This window comes from Anolis sagrei, chromosome Y (assembly GCF_037176765.1).
Source record: "Anolis sagrei isolate rAnoSag1 chromosome Y, rAnoSag1.mat, whole genome shotgun sequence".
Lineage (NCBI taxonomy): Eukaryota > Metazoa > Chordata > Lepidosauria > Squamata > Dactyloidae > Anolis > Anolis sagrei.
The window spans coordinates 14,836,594-14,850,979 of NC_090035.1; the positions used below are offsets into that span (position 1 = coordinate 14,836,594).

The window sequence follows — 14,386 nt, forward strand, 5'->3', positions numbered from 1 at the left end:
TAAACATGCCCAGCTCTTTAAGCCACTCCTCATAGGGCTTGTTCTCCAGATCCTTGATAATTTTAGTTGCTCTCCTCTGGACACATTCCAGCTTGTCAATACCTCTCTTCAATTCAGTTGGATCCAGTGTAACTATCTTAGTATGAGTATACTGTATGTGTGTGTGTGTGTTTACAGGTAGTCCCCATGTTATGAACAAGATAAGTTCTGTTCTGAATTTGAATTTGTATGTAAGTTGGAACAAGTACATTTTTAAAGTGTAACCCAAGTCAAAATATTTAAAGCTTTGGATTGCACAGGGAAGGGTTGACACCCCTATGGTGTTTGTGGTGCTGTCTATGCCCCTGTTCACTTTCTGTGAGAATTGGATTCTGAAAGATGTGGGTTGTTGTGGAAACAAGAATTGGAGATAAAGCTTCAGTGGAGACCTCTTTTTCCCCATGACAACTCTTCCAGGAGTGGATTTCCCTTCCAAGGGACAGATTTCTCACTTTCTGTTGTTTCAGCCCGGTTCTTAACTAAGGGCTCTTCCACACAGCCATATAACTCAGGATATCAAGGCAGAATAACCCACAATAACCACTTTGAACTGCGTTATCTAAATCTACACTGCCATTTATCCCAATTCAAAGCAGAAAAGGTGGGATTTTATTCAGCTGTGTGGAAGGGGCGTAAATGTCAGATGTTTGTCACTTGGGAACCGCATGTGCATGTGTGTGTATATATGTATGTGTGTGTATATATATATATGTATAGACACACACACACATACACACACAAACCCCTGGTGGTGCAGTGGGTTAAACCTTTGAGCTGCTGAGCTTGTTGACTGAAAGACCGCAGCAGCAATTCTGGGAAAATGGCACAATGGGGATTGAGTATTCACAAGAACCATAGAAAGTTAAGTTTCAGTCAGGAAGAAAAATGGAAAAATAAAAAATAAGGGATGGGATTGCTAACTGGCAGGCTCCTATCAGTTCATTTTGCTCCCCACTGTATATTACATATACAGTACCACAGGAACTTCCAGTGGTGCAGCGGGTTAAACCGCTGAGCTACTGAACTTGCTAACTGGAAGGTCGCAGGTTCAAATCCGGGGAACAGCGTGAGCTCCCGCTGTCAGCCCCAGCTTCTGCCAAAACAGCAGTTCAAAAACATGCAAATGTGAGTAGATCAATAGGTACTGCTCCAGCAGGAAGGTAACAGCGCTCCATGCAGTCATGCCGGCCACATGACCTTGGAGGTGTCTATGGACAACGCTGGCTCTTCGGCTTAGAAATGGAGATGAGCACCCCCCCTCAGAGTCGGACACTACTGGACTTAGTGTCAAGGGAAAACCTTTACCTTTACCTTACCAACTTTTGAATTCTCATCAGAAAACGGACATAAACAAACAAAGAGCATTTAACAAGGACCTCCTTGAATCCTGTGGTGGGGAAGGCACCTTGAGAAGTCACATTCTATGGGTGATACTTTCTAAGCCCCAAGGACCAGCCACTAACTTCAGCTGCCTTGTCTGAAGCTGTGGATCTGGGTGGAGTATTTCTGAAGCTGGTCCTTGGGTTCCTCCTCGTCCTCGCACTGCTGCTGATAGTGTTCGTATAGTTTGGATTTGCCACCAGAAGCAGGGGCTTCAACAGCAGGGAGGTGCCCGCTGGACATCCTGAGAACTGTCGAGGTGAGTGACTTAATATAGTTCTTTGCCAAGGTGAGCGTCTCAATTTTGGAGAGCTTGTTCTCTGCCCGGACGTGAGGGATGACCTCCCGCAAGGCCTGGAAGGCGTTGTTGAGCTTGTGCATGCGCTGCCTCTCGCGCTCGTTGCTCTCCAGCCTCCGCAGGCGCCGGTCTTTACTGCTCCAAGGGAGCTCTTTGGCAGATCTGGTGGTGGCTTTCTGGCTCTCCTCATTGCGTTTCTCTTTGCGCCGTGAACACTTGAGAGGTTCCTCCTTCCTCTGGGTCATTTCTTGGTGCAAAGTGTCCTCCTTGGCAACGTGTCGGGATTTGGCCCCTTTGCTTTTGGCCTTCATTGTTGACGGAATTGAAGACACAGGATCTCACTTGGTGGATCTCCTACCCGAAGAAGGTTCCTGCACCAACCAATGGGCTGTTTTGAGAAAGAGGACACCAAGTGGGTTGCCAAGAAAACCAGCAGTTCATCAAGATCAGGGGTCAACTCACTTTAAGCCTAGCTTCTGCAGGTGGGGAAATGAATATGGACGAGTCCTACATAGGGATAGAGAGGGCTGTACCATTTCAGGTCAAAGGTGTAAGGACCTCATTTTCAGTCTCATTATAGAAGGCCCAGAATTACCTCCCCGCCTACAGTATCTCTTTCAGCATGACATACCAAGTGAATCCCATTGAGTCAAGTTAGATTTATTTTTGTGTCGGGAGTGCCAATTTCCAGACATTTCTGGCAAATTATAATAATGTAGGGGATGCAGATTCCATATAAAATCTTATTCTTAGCTCTCTCTTTTTTTTTTTTTTTGCACCAAAGGCTTATCTATATCTAATAATAGTGAATTTATGTGCGTCTGTGGCGGTGCATGTTTGTGGGCAATTTCCTATTGGCTCCCACTTCCAAAAAGCCCTGAGACCCCCACCGATGATGGATCTGGACCAAACTTGGCACACAGACCCCGCCTCCCAATGACCGATAGACTATATTAGAGGGGTTTGGGGAGGACTGAACCAGTATGATGAGAGTTGTAGTTCAACCTACATCCAGACAGTACTGTGTCCCTCACCATTGATGGATCTCAAACAAACTTGACACACATACCCAACATGACCAACTTTAAGTACTGGTATGTGAGTTGTAGTCCACATCCTTATGTATTTTCTTAATTATACTATTCATGAAGCCCAAAAACAACTTTTTCAAATAAATAGCATTATAAATTGCCAAATACCTAACCCAGGCCTTGCAGGTTACCTAAGTCAGTATATAATGAAAGTGAAAGTGTGTTTGTGTATATGTATATGGGTGATTTCCAAGACAGCTCTCACTTCCAGAGAGCACTGTGAGTCCCTCCGACTGTGGATCTGGACTGAACCTGCTACACAGACCATTAATAACCAGCTTTAAATACTGGCAGGGTCTGGGGAACAATGACAGAGGATGATGGGAGTTAAAGTCCACCAACATCCAGGGAGCACCTTACAGGCAATGGATACAGATCAAACCTGACACACATGCTGTCATAAACAACTTTAACAAACTGTTTCTGTTTGTTAAAGTTTTTTTTCATGTTAGGAGTGACTTGAGAAACTACAAGTCGCTTCTGGTGTGAGAGAATTGGCCGTCTGTAAGGATGTCACCCAGGGGATGCCAGGATGTTTTGATGTTTTACCATCCTTGTGGGAGGCTTCTCCCATGTCCTTGCATGGGGAGCTGGAGCTAACAGAGGGAGCTCATCTGCAATCTCCCCGGATTCGAACCTTTGACCTGTCAGTCTTCAGTCCTGCAGACACAAGGGTTTAACCCATTGTGCCACCGGGGGCTCCTAAGTTAGAAATAACTGGTCAAGATATAACGGATCCCTCTGAAAAAGGGATCTGAAGCCTATAAACATTTACATTAGACATTTCTTTTTTGCTCTTAGTCCACATGATTTTTGATTATATCTTTCTATCCTCCACTATGCTCAATCATTCCAAATTGTTATGAAATGTTAACGATGGTTGAGTTCCATTTCAGTGTTGGTCCTTTGCATGTTTTAACGGGACAGGTTGGATATTCCTTATCTGAAATGCTTGGGGCCAGGAGTGTTTTGGATTTTTGAATACCCAAATTTCATAACAAGGTATCTTGGAGATAGCACCCAAGTAACGAATTCAATTATTATTACTGTTGTTATGTTTATGTTTATTTATGTTTATTTTTCCCTCCATAAAAGAGACTCATTTTTATATACAGCTTAGTACAGGCATGGACAAACTTTGGTCCTCCAGGTGTTTTGGACTTCAACTCCCACAATTCCTAACAGCCTCAGGCCCCTTCCTTTCCCCCTCAGCCACTTAAACAAATACATATATACACACACACATACACTAGCCGTCCCCTGTCATGCGTTGCTGTGGTCCAGCCTGTGTATATGTTTTGTGTGTATATATGTGTATATATGTGTGTTTGCGTGTATATATGTGTGTGTGTGGTTTTGTGCATGCACTCTATTTTTTATTTTTAGGCTTTTGAAGTCTCTTTCACTGTGTTTTTTTTAGTGTTTTTATGAGTGATGGTCACTCGTTGGTCTGATAGGTGTATTGTGTCCAAATTTGGTGTCAATTCGTCCAGTGGTTTTTGTGTTATTTTAATCCCACAAACTAACATTACATTTTTATTTATATAGATATATATACTGTAGATAGATATATACCATCTATCTATCTATCTATCTTTCTATCTATCTATCTATCTATCTATACACACAAACACACATATACACACACACCATATATATGGCCACGGTAGTCCATGCTCTGGTTACATCCCGTATAGACTACGGCAACGCACTCTACGTGGGGTTGCCTTTGAAGACTGTCCAGAAGTGTCAATTGGTCCAACGGATGGCAGCCAGATTGCTAACAGAAGCGGCACTCAGGGAGCATACAACTCCTCTGTTACGCCAGCTCCACTGGCTGCCATTTTGCTACCGGGCACAATTCAAAGTGCTGGCTTTAGCCTAAATGGTTTTGGCCCAACTTACCTGTCTGAACTCATCTCCCCTTATGACTCTCCTAGGACTTTAAGATAATCTGGGGAGGCCCTGCTCTCCATCCCGTCTTCGTCTCAAGTACGGCTCGTGGGGACGAGAGACGGCCTTCTCAGTGGTGGCCCCTTGGCTATGGAATGCCCTGTCCTACACACACACACACACACAATTGTTTTGTTTGTTTGCTTGGATATCTAATCAGCGATTGTCCTTCTCCTCCTTGTACATGAAGTTACATCGGTGTAACATTGCATTTAGTCTGGATTCTGCTCTGTTATGCAGACAAAGGATAACATGACGTTTCCATTGTTGCAGCTTGCAACACTACAAAGGGAACTTCAGGATGGATCTACATTGCCATATAATCCAGATTTGCCAAATGAGATAATTCACATTATCTGATTTGAACTGGATTATATGAGTCTATACTGCCATATAATCCAGATCAAAGCAGGTAATCTGGATTTTATGATAGTGTAGATCCAGATTCACAGAGTGTCTTGCCTCTTTGGCACAAAGTTGGTTGGCTTCTCTTGCTTTCATGGTGATTTCAAGGGTCACAAGAGGTAGATGAGGATGGTAACTTAAGATTTTGAATGCTAAATCAGAAGCAACGAACTGCGCTCAGCTATCTCCAAGTTGAGATGGGAAAGGCTGGTTGTATTTCCCTTACGTATATATACAACTCTTTACAATTCCTCAAAAGAGATGCCACAAAGTAATAATTCTTTCAACTGTTACATAGAGCCTACTAAGAATCGAAGGAATGATTACTTTGTGGCATCTCTTTTGAGGAATTGTAAAGAGTTGCATATATACATACATGGTTTCTTTATGTATACATAGATATCTGTGCATTACTTGTATTTCCCTTGTGCCAGAAAAAAAATCAAGCCATTAAGTTACAAGTTGTTAGTTGTTACTGCATTTCTATATTGAGCCAATATTGAGCTCCTGATGGCACAGTGGGTTAAACCCCTGAGCCGGCAGGATTGAAGACCAAAAGGTCGCAGGTTCGAAGCCGGGGAGAGCACGGATGAGCTCCCTCTATCAGCTCCAGCTCCTCATGTGGGGACATGAGAGAAGCCTCCCACAAGGATGGTAAAACATCAGAACATCCGGGCGTCCCCTGGGCAACGTCTTTGCAGACGGCCAATTCTTTCACACCAGAAGCAACTTGCAGTTTCCCAAGTCGCTCCTGACACGACCAAAAAAAAAAAAAAAAGTCAGTAAAAGGAGTTGGCTGGAATAAATTTGAAATTTAATGTGCAATATTAGAGCCATCATGGCTATAGCAGCCCATGGTGCTCCAAGCAAGCCTATTCAAAGTGACCTGTATAATACAGTGCAATCCTGGTGTCTGCAAGATTGGGACTCACGGTTTCACCTAATTTCCTCCCTAAAATATCTCCTCTCTGGGAATTGTGTTGTCAAAGGCTTTCATGGCCGGAATCACTGGGTTGTTGTAGGTTTTTCAGGCTGTATGGCCATGTTTCAGAAGCATTCCCTCCTGACGTTTTGCCTGCATCTGTGGCAGGCATCCTCAGAGGTTGTGAGGTCTGGGAATGTTCTAGATGCTCCAGATGATTCTATGGCACGCTTTCACCCTTTGGGGGTCTAGCAAAATCCTAGAAAGGATACCTCCTCTAAGGCGACTCTATGTTAGAAGTATTGACATCAATAGTGTTCACTATTATCCACATTCTTCTGTATCCACTATAAGTTCAGGAACAATATCCCTCAGATATGGAGTTCATGCTCTACTACAAGAAAGATACTATTGATGGATAGGGATTCTCTATTTCTGAGCAAGCCATAGTTTGGAAAATCTTCAAAGTGGGCAAAACTACCTGGTCAATGCCAGTATCTTTTATCTGAGAGAGGAAATCTAAATGGATATGGAGGACTGGCTCGTTTAAGGGAATAAAGCAGAATAGTAGTCGTCATAGTAGTAGCAGTGGAGCCCCCGGTGGCACAGTGGGTTAAACCCCTGTGCCACCAGGACTGAAGACCAGAAGGTTGCAGGTCCGAATCCGGGGAGAGTGCAGATGAGCTCCCTCTATCAGCTCCAGCTCCCCATTGCGAGGACATGAGAGAAGCCTCCCACAAGGATGATAAAACATCAAAACATCCGGGCGTCCCCTGGGCAACCTCCTTACTGATGGCCAATTCTCTCATACCAGAAGCGACTTGCAGTTTTTCAAGTCACTCCTGACACGACAAAAAAAAAGTAGTAGTAGTAGTTGTAATAGAATTACAAAGTTGAAAGAGACCACAAGGGCCACCCTGTCCAACCCTCTGCTGTGCATAGATAGATGCATGGGGAAAATGTTCAGATCATACGTCCCAACATGAATGACTTTCACCCACCCGCATGCTTTCCAATTGAATGCCATAAAATTAAGCTAATGCCTACCTAGCCATGGAACGGGTGCCAGCAGCATCCTTAGCCATCCCAGGCCGGCCTGCACCCCAAATCAGAACTGGCCCAGTGGCAAGAAAGGAAGTGGCCTCCAGAACTTCAAGCAATGCTTCTCCAGGCGACTGCAGGCTCAGGCTAGGACACGTCACTTTAATGCACAAGCAGGTGAGAAGGGTGGAGTTTGGCTTGGCAGAGGCTTCTGTAAATAAAACCAAATGGATATGTGTGTGTGTGTGTGTGTGTGTGCAGCGGTTGCAATATTATGACAAAAAGTCCTGCTGTGCCATGTGGTTCCACAGTTATCTACAGCATCAACAGGTCTCTCACAGATCCTGGCATTTGCCCTGCTGTTCCTGCGCAAGGGAGGGAGGCATAGAAGCATAGAGGGAAGAGACCACATGGGCCATCTAGTCCAACCCCCTCCCTTGTAGGAAAAGTACAATCAAAGAACCCTTGACTAATAACCAACCACCCTCTGTTTAAAAGCCTCCAAGGAGGGAGATTCCAACACACTCTGAGGCAGAGAGTTCCACTGTTGGATAGTTCTTATAGTCAGGAAGTTCAAGTGGAATCTCGTTTCATGTCATTTGAACCCATGGCTCCATTGAGTCCTAGTCATGAAGCTAGAATAGCTGAAATGTTAAAATGCTTCAGTGTGTCTGTCTATATATGTTGTATGTCTAATTGGCATTGAATGTTTGCTATGTATATGTACATTGTAATCCATCCTGAGTCCCCTGCGGGTTTTTTTTGTCGTGTCAGGAACGACTTGAGAAACTGCAAGTCGCTTCTGGTGTGAGAGAATTGGCCGTCTGCAAGGATGTTGCCCAGGGAATGCCTGGATGATTTGATGTTTTTATCATCCTTGTGGGAGGCTTCTCTCATGTCCCCGCATGAGGAGCTGGAGCTGATAGAGGGAGCTCATCCGCCTCTCCCCGGATTCGAACCTGCGACCTGTCGGTCTTCAGTCCTGCCAGCACAGGGGTTTAACCCACTGCGCCACCGGGGACGGAATATAAAGACTGTAAATCTATCAATATCTATCTATCTATCTATCTATCTATCTATCTATCTACCTATCTATCATCTATCTGCAGGGCATCAGAAAACAAGCCTGCTCCCCCTTCCTTATGACAGCCTTTCAGATATTGAAACATGGCTCTCATGTTGCTTGTCAGCCTTCTCTGCTGAGACTAAACATGCCCAACACTTTACGCCGTTCCTCAGAGGAATTAATGTCTTCAGACCTTTGACAATTTTAGCTGCCCTCCTCTGATGTTCCAGCTTGTCTATATCTCTCTTAAATTGTAGTGCCCAGAATTGGACACAAGGTGTGATTCTAGGTGTCTGACCAAAGCCGAAGAGAGGGGAACCATAACTTCTCCTCGATCTAGACCAGTGGTTCCCAACCTGTGGTCTGTGGACCACCAGTGGTCCCCAAGAACTAAAATATGGTCTGTGGCCTCTCTGTTACTACACTGTTGCAACAAGAGCAACTGGTTTCGTGAAGCTCTCTTATAGTGCCGAGGCAATGGGGATGTCGGGAGGGTAGAGGCTGACCACCTACAAAAGGCACAACAACAAGCCTCCTGACTGCTGCTTCTCCTCCCTTCCAAAGCGGAGCCATTCCATGTGGCACCTGAAAGCGCAGCCGCCTTGGTGTCTTCATTTTTCGGCCTGTCCCTGGGGTTATTTGGGCAGTTGATTCAAAAAATTGCATTAGATAGACCACATCAGCTCTTATTAAATATAATTTTCTGTGGGTGAGCAGATGGCAACTACTGGATGGCATATGTTCTACATAAGAAACTGGAGCTGATGTGGTCTAGCCAATGCCATTTTCTAAATCAGCACCCCAAATAAACCAAACCGAATCTAACGTTGACCAAAAACTGATTCGTAACCCTTTTGTGCTAATGTTGGAGAGTGGTCCCTGGTCAAGTGGTCCCTGGTTAAAAAAAAAAGGTTGGGAACCACTGATCTAGACACTATAGTTATGGATCAAGGAAGAGGACCCACTTATTTTTCTCATACAAACAGCCATTCAAGGGAAAAATTTCTTAAGGTCAAATCATTTGCGTTTCTTTCATGGTGGACCCATAGAAATGTTTCCCACTTGATTGAAAATGAGGAACCTTTATTTACTTTGCTTATATACCACTGTTCTCAGCCCGTATAGACCAGGGTTTTCAAATAATTTCAGACTTTTTAGACATGCATTGTTTTGCAACACAGTAAATGAGTTTCAGCAGCATGGCAGAAGTTAAATCAATTGTTATAAGAGATGTATTGAGAGACATAAATTGAAATGACACAACATCTCTTATGAAAACCTCTCATATTGAAAACCTCTCATATTTTTAGAAATAACTGGAAAATAGAGGGAGAAAATGTGGAGGCCGTGACAGACTTTGTATTTCTAGGCGCAAAGATTACTGCAGATGCAGACTGTAGCCAGGAAATCAGAAGACGCTTCCTTCTTGGGAGGAGAGCAATGTCCAATCTTGATAAAATAGTAAAGAGTAGAGACATCAGACTGGCAACAAAGATCCGCATAGTCAAAGCCATGGTATTCCCTGTAGTCACCTACGGATGTGAGAGCTGGACCTTAGGGAAGGCTGAGCGAAGGAAGATCGATGCTTTTGAGCTGTGGTGTTGGAGGAAAGTGCTGAGAGTGTCTTGGACTGCGAGAAGATCCAACCAGTCCATCCTCCAGGAAATCAAGCCCGGCTGCTCATTGGAGGGAAGGATACTAGAGACAAAGTTGAAGTACTTTGGCCACATCATGAGGAGACAGTAAAGCCTAGAGAAGACAATGATGCTGGGGAAAGTGGAAGGCAAAAGGAAGAGAGGCCGACCAAGGGCAAGATGGATGGATGGCATCCTTGAAGTGACTGGACTGACCTTGAAGGAGCTGGGGGTGGTGACGGCCGACAGGGAGCTCTGGCGTGGGCTGGTCCATGAGGTCACAAAGAGTCGGAGACGACTGAACGAATGAACAACAACAACAACATGCTTATTTTACATATACTCAAGAGATTTCTTACAACGTTCATAAGGCGAACCTACACACTGGAGCCAACACACTAACCTGTTGTGATACACAGTTCGGAAAGCTCTGCTCTGGATGTTTTAGCCTGCAAGTCCCATCAGCCTCACACATAGAAAAGAAGGGAATGCAGTAACCTAAAACCTCAGGAAGACCAAATCCCCCATTCCTGCTTTTATGCTGCTTCCACAGTGCATTATAATTTGTGATCATTACAACAAAGCATCCATGGAAGGAGGAAATTCAAGGCCCCATTCCCTTCAAGTCCACCTCCAGCTTTGAATCTTAAGGGCTTTCCTAACTAAGTAGCAAATCTCCAACAAGAGTAAGTAGACTAAAAGGATCTGGCAATGATGCACCTCAGTATTTCCTAATGCGAATGCCTTCCAACAGGATCTGGATGCAAATAAGCAAATAGTGGCTTGGGGCATAGATCAATGCAAAGGTATGGCTCGTATGGCACAGGAAGTTGCCAACTGAGACAAAGACTAGGGACACTACTGGAGACCAGTTGCCAATAACCACAAGCAGAAGGGTGATGTTCCAAGTTCCTGCTTATGGGTTTTCTGAAGGTATCGGGTTGACCCTGTGTAAACCCAGCACGAATCCTTGTATTCTGGCATATGCTCATAGTTAAGAACAGGGATGAGGCAACAGGAAGTGAGAGAAATCTATTCCTCGGGAGGGAATTTCACTCCAGGTAGTTATTATCATGGGAAAAAGCTGTCCCCGCTGAAGTTTTATCACCAATCCTTGTTTCCACGACCAGCCAATGTTTTCAAAATCCAATGATCATAAGGACAGAAAGTGAGATGAAATCTTCTGAACAGGGTCAGAAGGACGGACCATGGATGATGGGACTTGCAGTACCTTCACTCACTTCCTAAGACCACTGCAGCCCTCATTCAATGACTGATCAAAATCAAACTTGGCATACAGTCACCAAGACCTACTCTACATCCTGTTGTGATTTGAAGGGGGATTCACCTGAATGATGGGAATTGCAGTACCTCCACAAACTTCATGAGACCACTGTGTCCATCACCAATGACAGATCAAGACCAAACTTGGCACACAGAGCCCCCATGATCCACTCTATATCCTGGTACAGTTTGAAGGATAGACCATGGATGATAGGACTTGCAGTACCTTCACTCACTTCCTGAGAGCATTCCGACCGACACCAAAGACTGTTCAAAATCAAACTTGGCACACAGAGCCCCATGACTCACTCTACATCCTGGTGTTGTTTGAAGGAGGATTGAACACGGACGATGGGACATGCAGTACCTTTACTCATTTCCTGGGACCACTGTGACCCAAACCAATGATGGATCAGAACCAAACTTAGTACACAGAGCCCCCATGGCCCACTCTACATCCTGGTGGGGTTTGGAGGAGGATGGACCATGGATGATGGGACTTATATATGGTAATTCTAGTTCACCCGCACTCACTGAACCCAGCCTACATTGATCTAGATAAAACTTTAAGCACAAACAATGCCCTTCTCAAATAATCCTGGCACCGCTGAGTCCCCAAACTAGTGTGTGTGTGTGTGTGTGTGTGTGTGTGTATGCGTATATATATATGGCAAAAGGAGAACTCCAGAGTTCCAACAGGCAAAGAATTTCATTACCACTGTTTGGTGGAAAGGCTAAAATGTTCTATAACGTAAGATATAGAGATTGAAATGTGATCCTCAAAAGTAACTCGGAAGCGAGGTTAGCGTTAAGAGCGTTTCAATGTTTTGTGACCTCCGGCTGGACTAAGAACAGCTAAATCCCAGAGAGAGCGAAGGGAGGAAGGAGAAATGGGCAAGGATTTGTGGCATTTTGGCTGAATGTGAGCCAAACCTCAAAACCAGTCCGGTTGCTTCTGACTAGCTGCGCTGCCTTCTCCGTGATTAAGTTCCACAGGGATCTGAGAAGTCATTTTGTTCATCCCAGCAAAGCTCTCCTCCTAAAGTTCAGCCGGTGCCAATTTCCAGACATTTCCTGCAAATTATAAGAATGTAGGGGATGCAGATTCCATATCTTATTCTTAGATTTTTTGCAACAAAGGCTTATCTATATCTAATAATAGTGAATGTATCTAATAATAGTATATCTAATAATAATAATAATAATAATAATAATAATAATAATAATATATCTAATAATAGTGAATGTCTCTGCGTCTGTGGCGGTGCATGTTTGTGGGCAATTTCCTATTGGCTCCCACTTCCAAAGAGCCAAGACCCCCACCGATGATGGATCTGGACCAAACTTGGCAAAGACTCATGACCAATAGAATATACTGGAGGGGTTTTGGGATGTCTGACCCAATATGATGGGAGTTGTAGTTCATCCTGCATCCAGATAATACTGTGTCCCCCACCATTGATGGATCTTGATCAAACTTGACACACATGCCCAACATGACCAACTTTGAAGTACTGGTGGGGTTTGAAACAGAATAACCTGGCACGTGAGTTGTAGTCCACATCCTTATGCATTTTCTTAATTATACCATTCATAAAGCCCAAAAACAACAACTTTTTCAAATAAATAGTGTTATAAATTATCAGGTATCTAACCCAGGCCTTGCAGGTTACCTAAGCCAGTGAAAATGTGTTTGTGTATATGCATATGGGTGATTTACAAGACAGCTTTCATTTCCAGAGAGCACTGTGAATCCCACCGACTGTGGAACTGAGCTGAACTTGCTACACAGACCCATCACAACCAACTTTAAATACTGGCAGGGTCCGGGGAGCAATGACAGAAGATGATGGGAGTTAAAGTCCACCAACATCCAGAGAGCACTGTGAACCTTATTGACAATAGATCCAGATCAAAACTGGCACACATGCCTATCATTTTTTTTAATATCTTTATTGACAGTTTTTCATTATACAACAAAAATTGCTTGCTACTGAGGAGAGAGAGGGTAGGAAGCGGGGTGTGTGTGTGTGTGAATGGGAATGGGGATGGAAGGTCTGGGTGGGGTGGTGATAGGTGAATCCATTTTTAAAAAACAAAGTTGACTTCCAATCAAGATTGCGGGAAGGCCAAATTCCTGAGCTTTCGATTTTATAATACTTATCTTCTTTCTCACTTTCACTTCACTGTTCTGGTAGAAGTATGTTTTTCCTTTCTTTTAGAAATATTCTTAACAGATGCCAGTCTGTCTTGTTTTTCTTGCTCTTGTCATATACTAAATTTGCCAGGGTGTCGTTTTCCATCAAGTCTCTTACTTTAAGCAACCAGGTTTCTATTGAGGGTAGTTCTTTCTTTTTCCACATGCTTGCGATCAGCATTCTCGCAGCAGCAGTCAGGTGGTAGAATAGCTTGTCTTTATTTTTATCGAGCTTGAAGTCCAGCAGATGGAGAAGGTAATACTCCGGCTTGAAGTCAAATTTGGTCTGTAATATTCTTTGTACTTGCTTGTGTACCTCAAGCCAGAAATTCTTTACTCTTTTACACTGCCACCAAACGTGGAAGTAAGTGCCTAATTGGTTACCACATTTCCAACAGTTGTTGTTTATTCCCTTTTGGAATTTGGCAAGTTGTTGCGGAGTAATATGCCATCAGAAAAATATTTTCTTCCAGTTTTCGGTTATATTGGCTGACTTTGCATATTTGGTTTTTTCCTTCCAGATGCTCTCCCACTCTCTGAGCAAGATGGAGTGCCCGAAGTCTATAGCCCATTTTATCATGTTATCTTTAATTAGCTCTGTCTCCGTCTTCCACTCGAGCAGCTTCTGGTACAATATTTTTATTAGTTTCTTTTCCTTTTTCATTATCCTATCCCAGAACGTATCCTGTGGGGCAAATCCCTTTTTTTTGTCTTCTTTAAAACTTTCTTTAACTTGTATGTAGTGGAACCACGAGATGTTCATTTCAGTTTTGCCTATCATGACCAACTTTAACAAACTGTTTCTGTTTGGGGGGCAATGATTTTTTTAAGTATCAGGAGCAAATTGGGAAGCTGCAAGTCGCTTTTGGTGTGAGAGAATTGGCTGTCCGCAAGGATGTTGCCCAGGGGACGTCTGGATGTTTTGATATTTTACCATCCTTGTGGGAGGCTTCTCCCATGTCCCCGCACGGGTTGCTGGAGCTGACAGAGGGAGCTCATCCACACTCTCCCCGGATTCAAACCTCTGTCCTGCTGGCACAAGGGTTAAATCCACTGTGTCATTGCAGGATAATGGG

At 43.9% G+C, this 14,386-nt stretch overlaps 1 protein-coding gene across 1 annotated transcript; it reads right to left on the reverse strand.

Annotated features, from left to right (window-relative positions):
* Window positions 1-956: 956 nt before the first annotated feature.
* On the reverse strand, window positions 957-7,341 carry LOC132780700 (class A basic helix-loop-helix protein 15). Its single transcript, XM_060784435.2, has 2 exons — window positions 7,136-7,341; window positions 957-2,105 (listed from the first exon to the last, which is right to left on the reverse strand). Exon 2 carries the CDS (start codon window positions 2,026-2,028, stop codon window positions 1,504-1,506), a length of 525 nt encoding a protein of 174 aa, XP_060640418.1. The 5' UTR covers window positions 2,029-2,105; window positions 7,136-7,341; the 3' UTR covers window positions 957-1,503.
* Window positions 7,342-14,386: the final 7,045 nt, after the last annotated feature.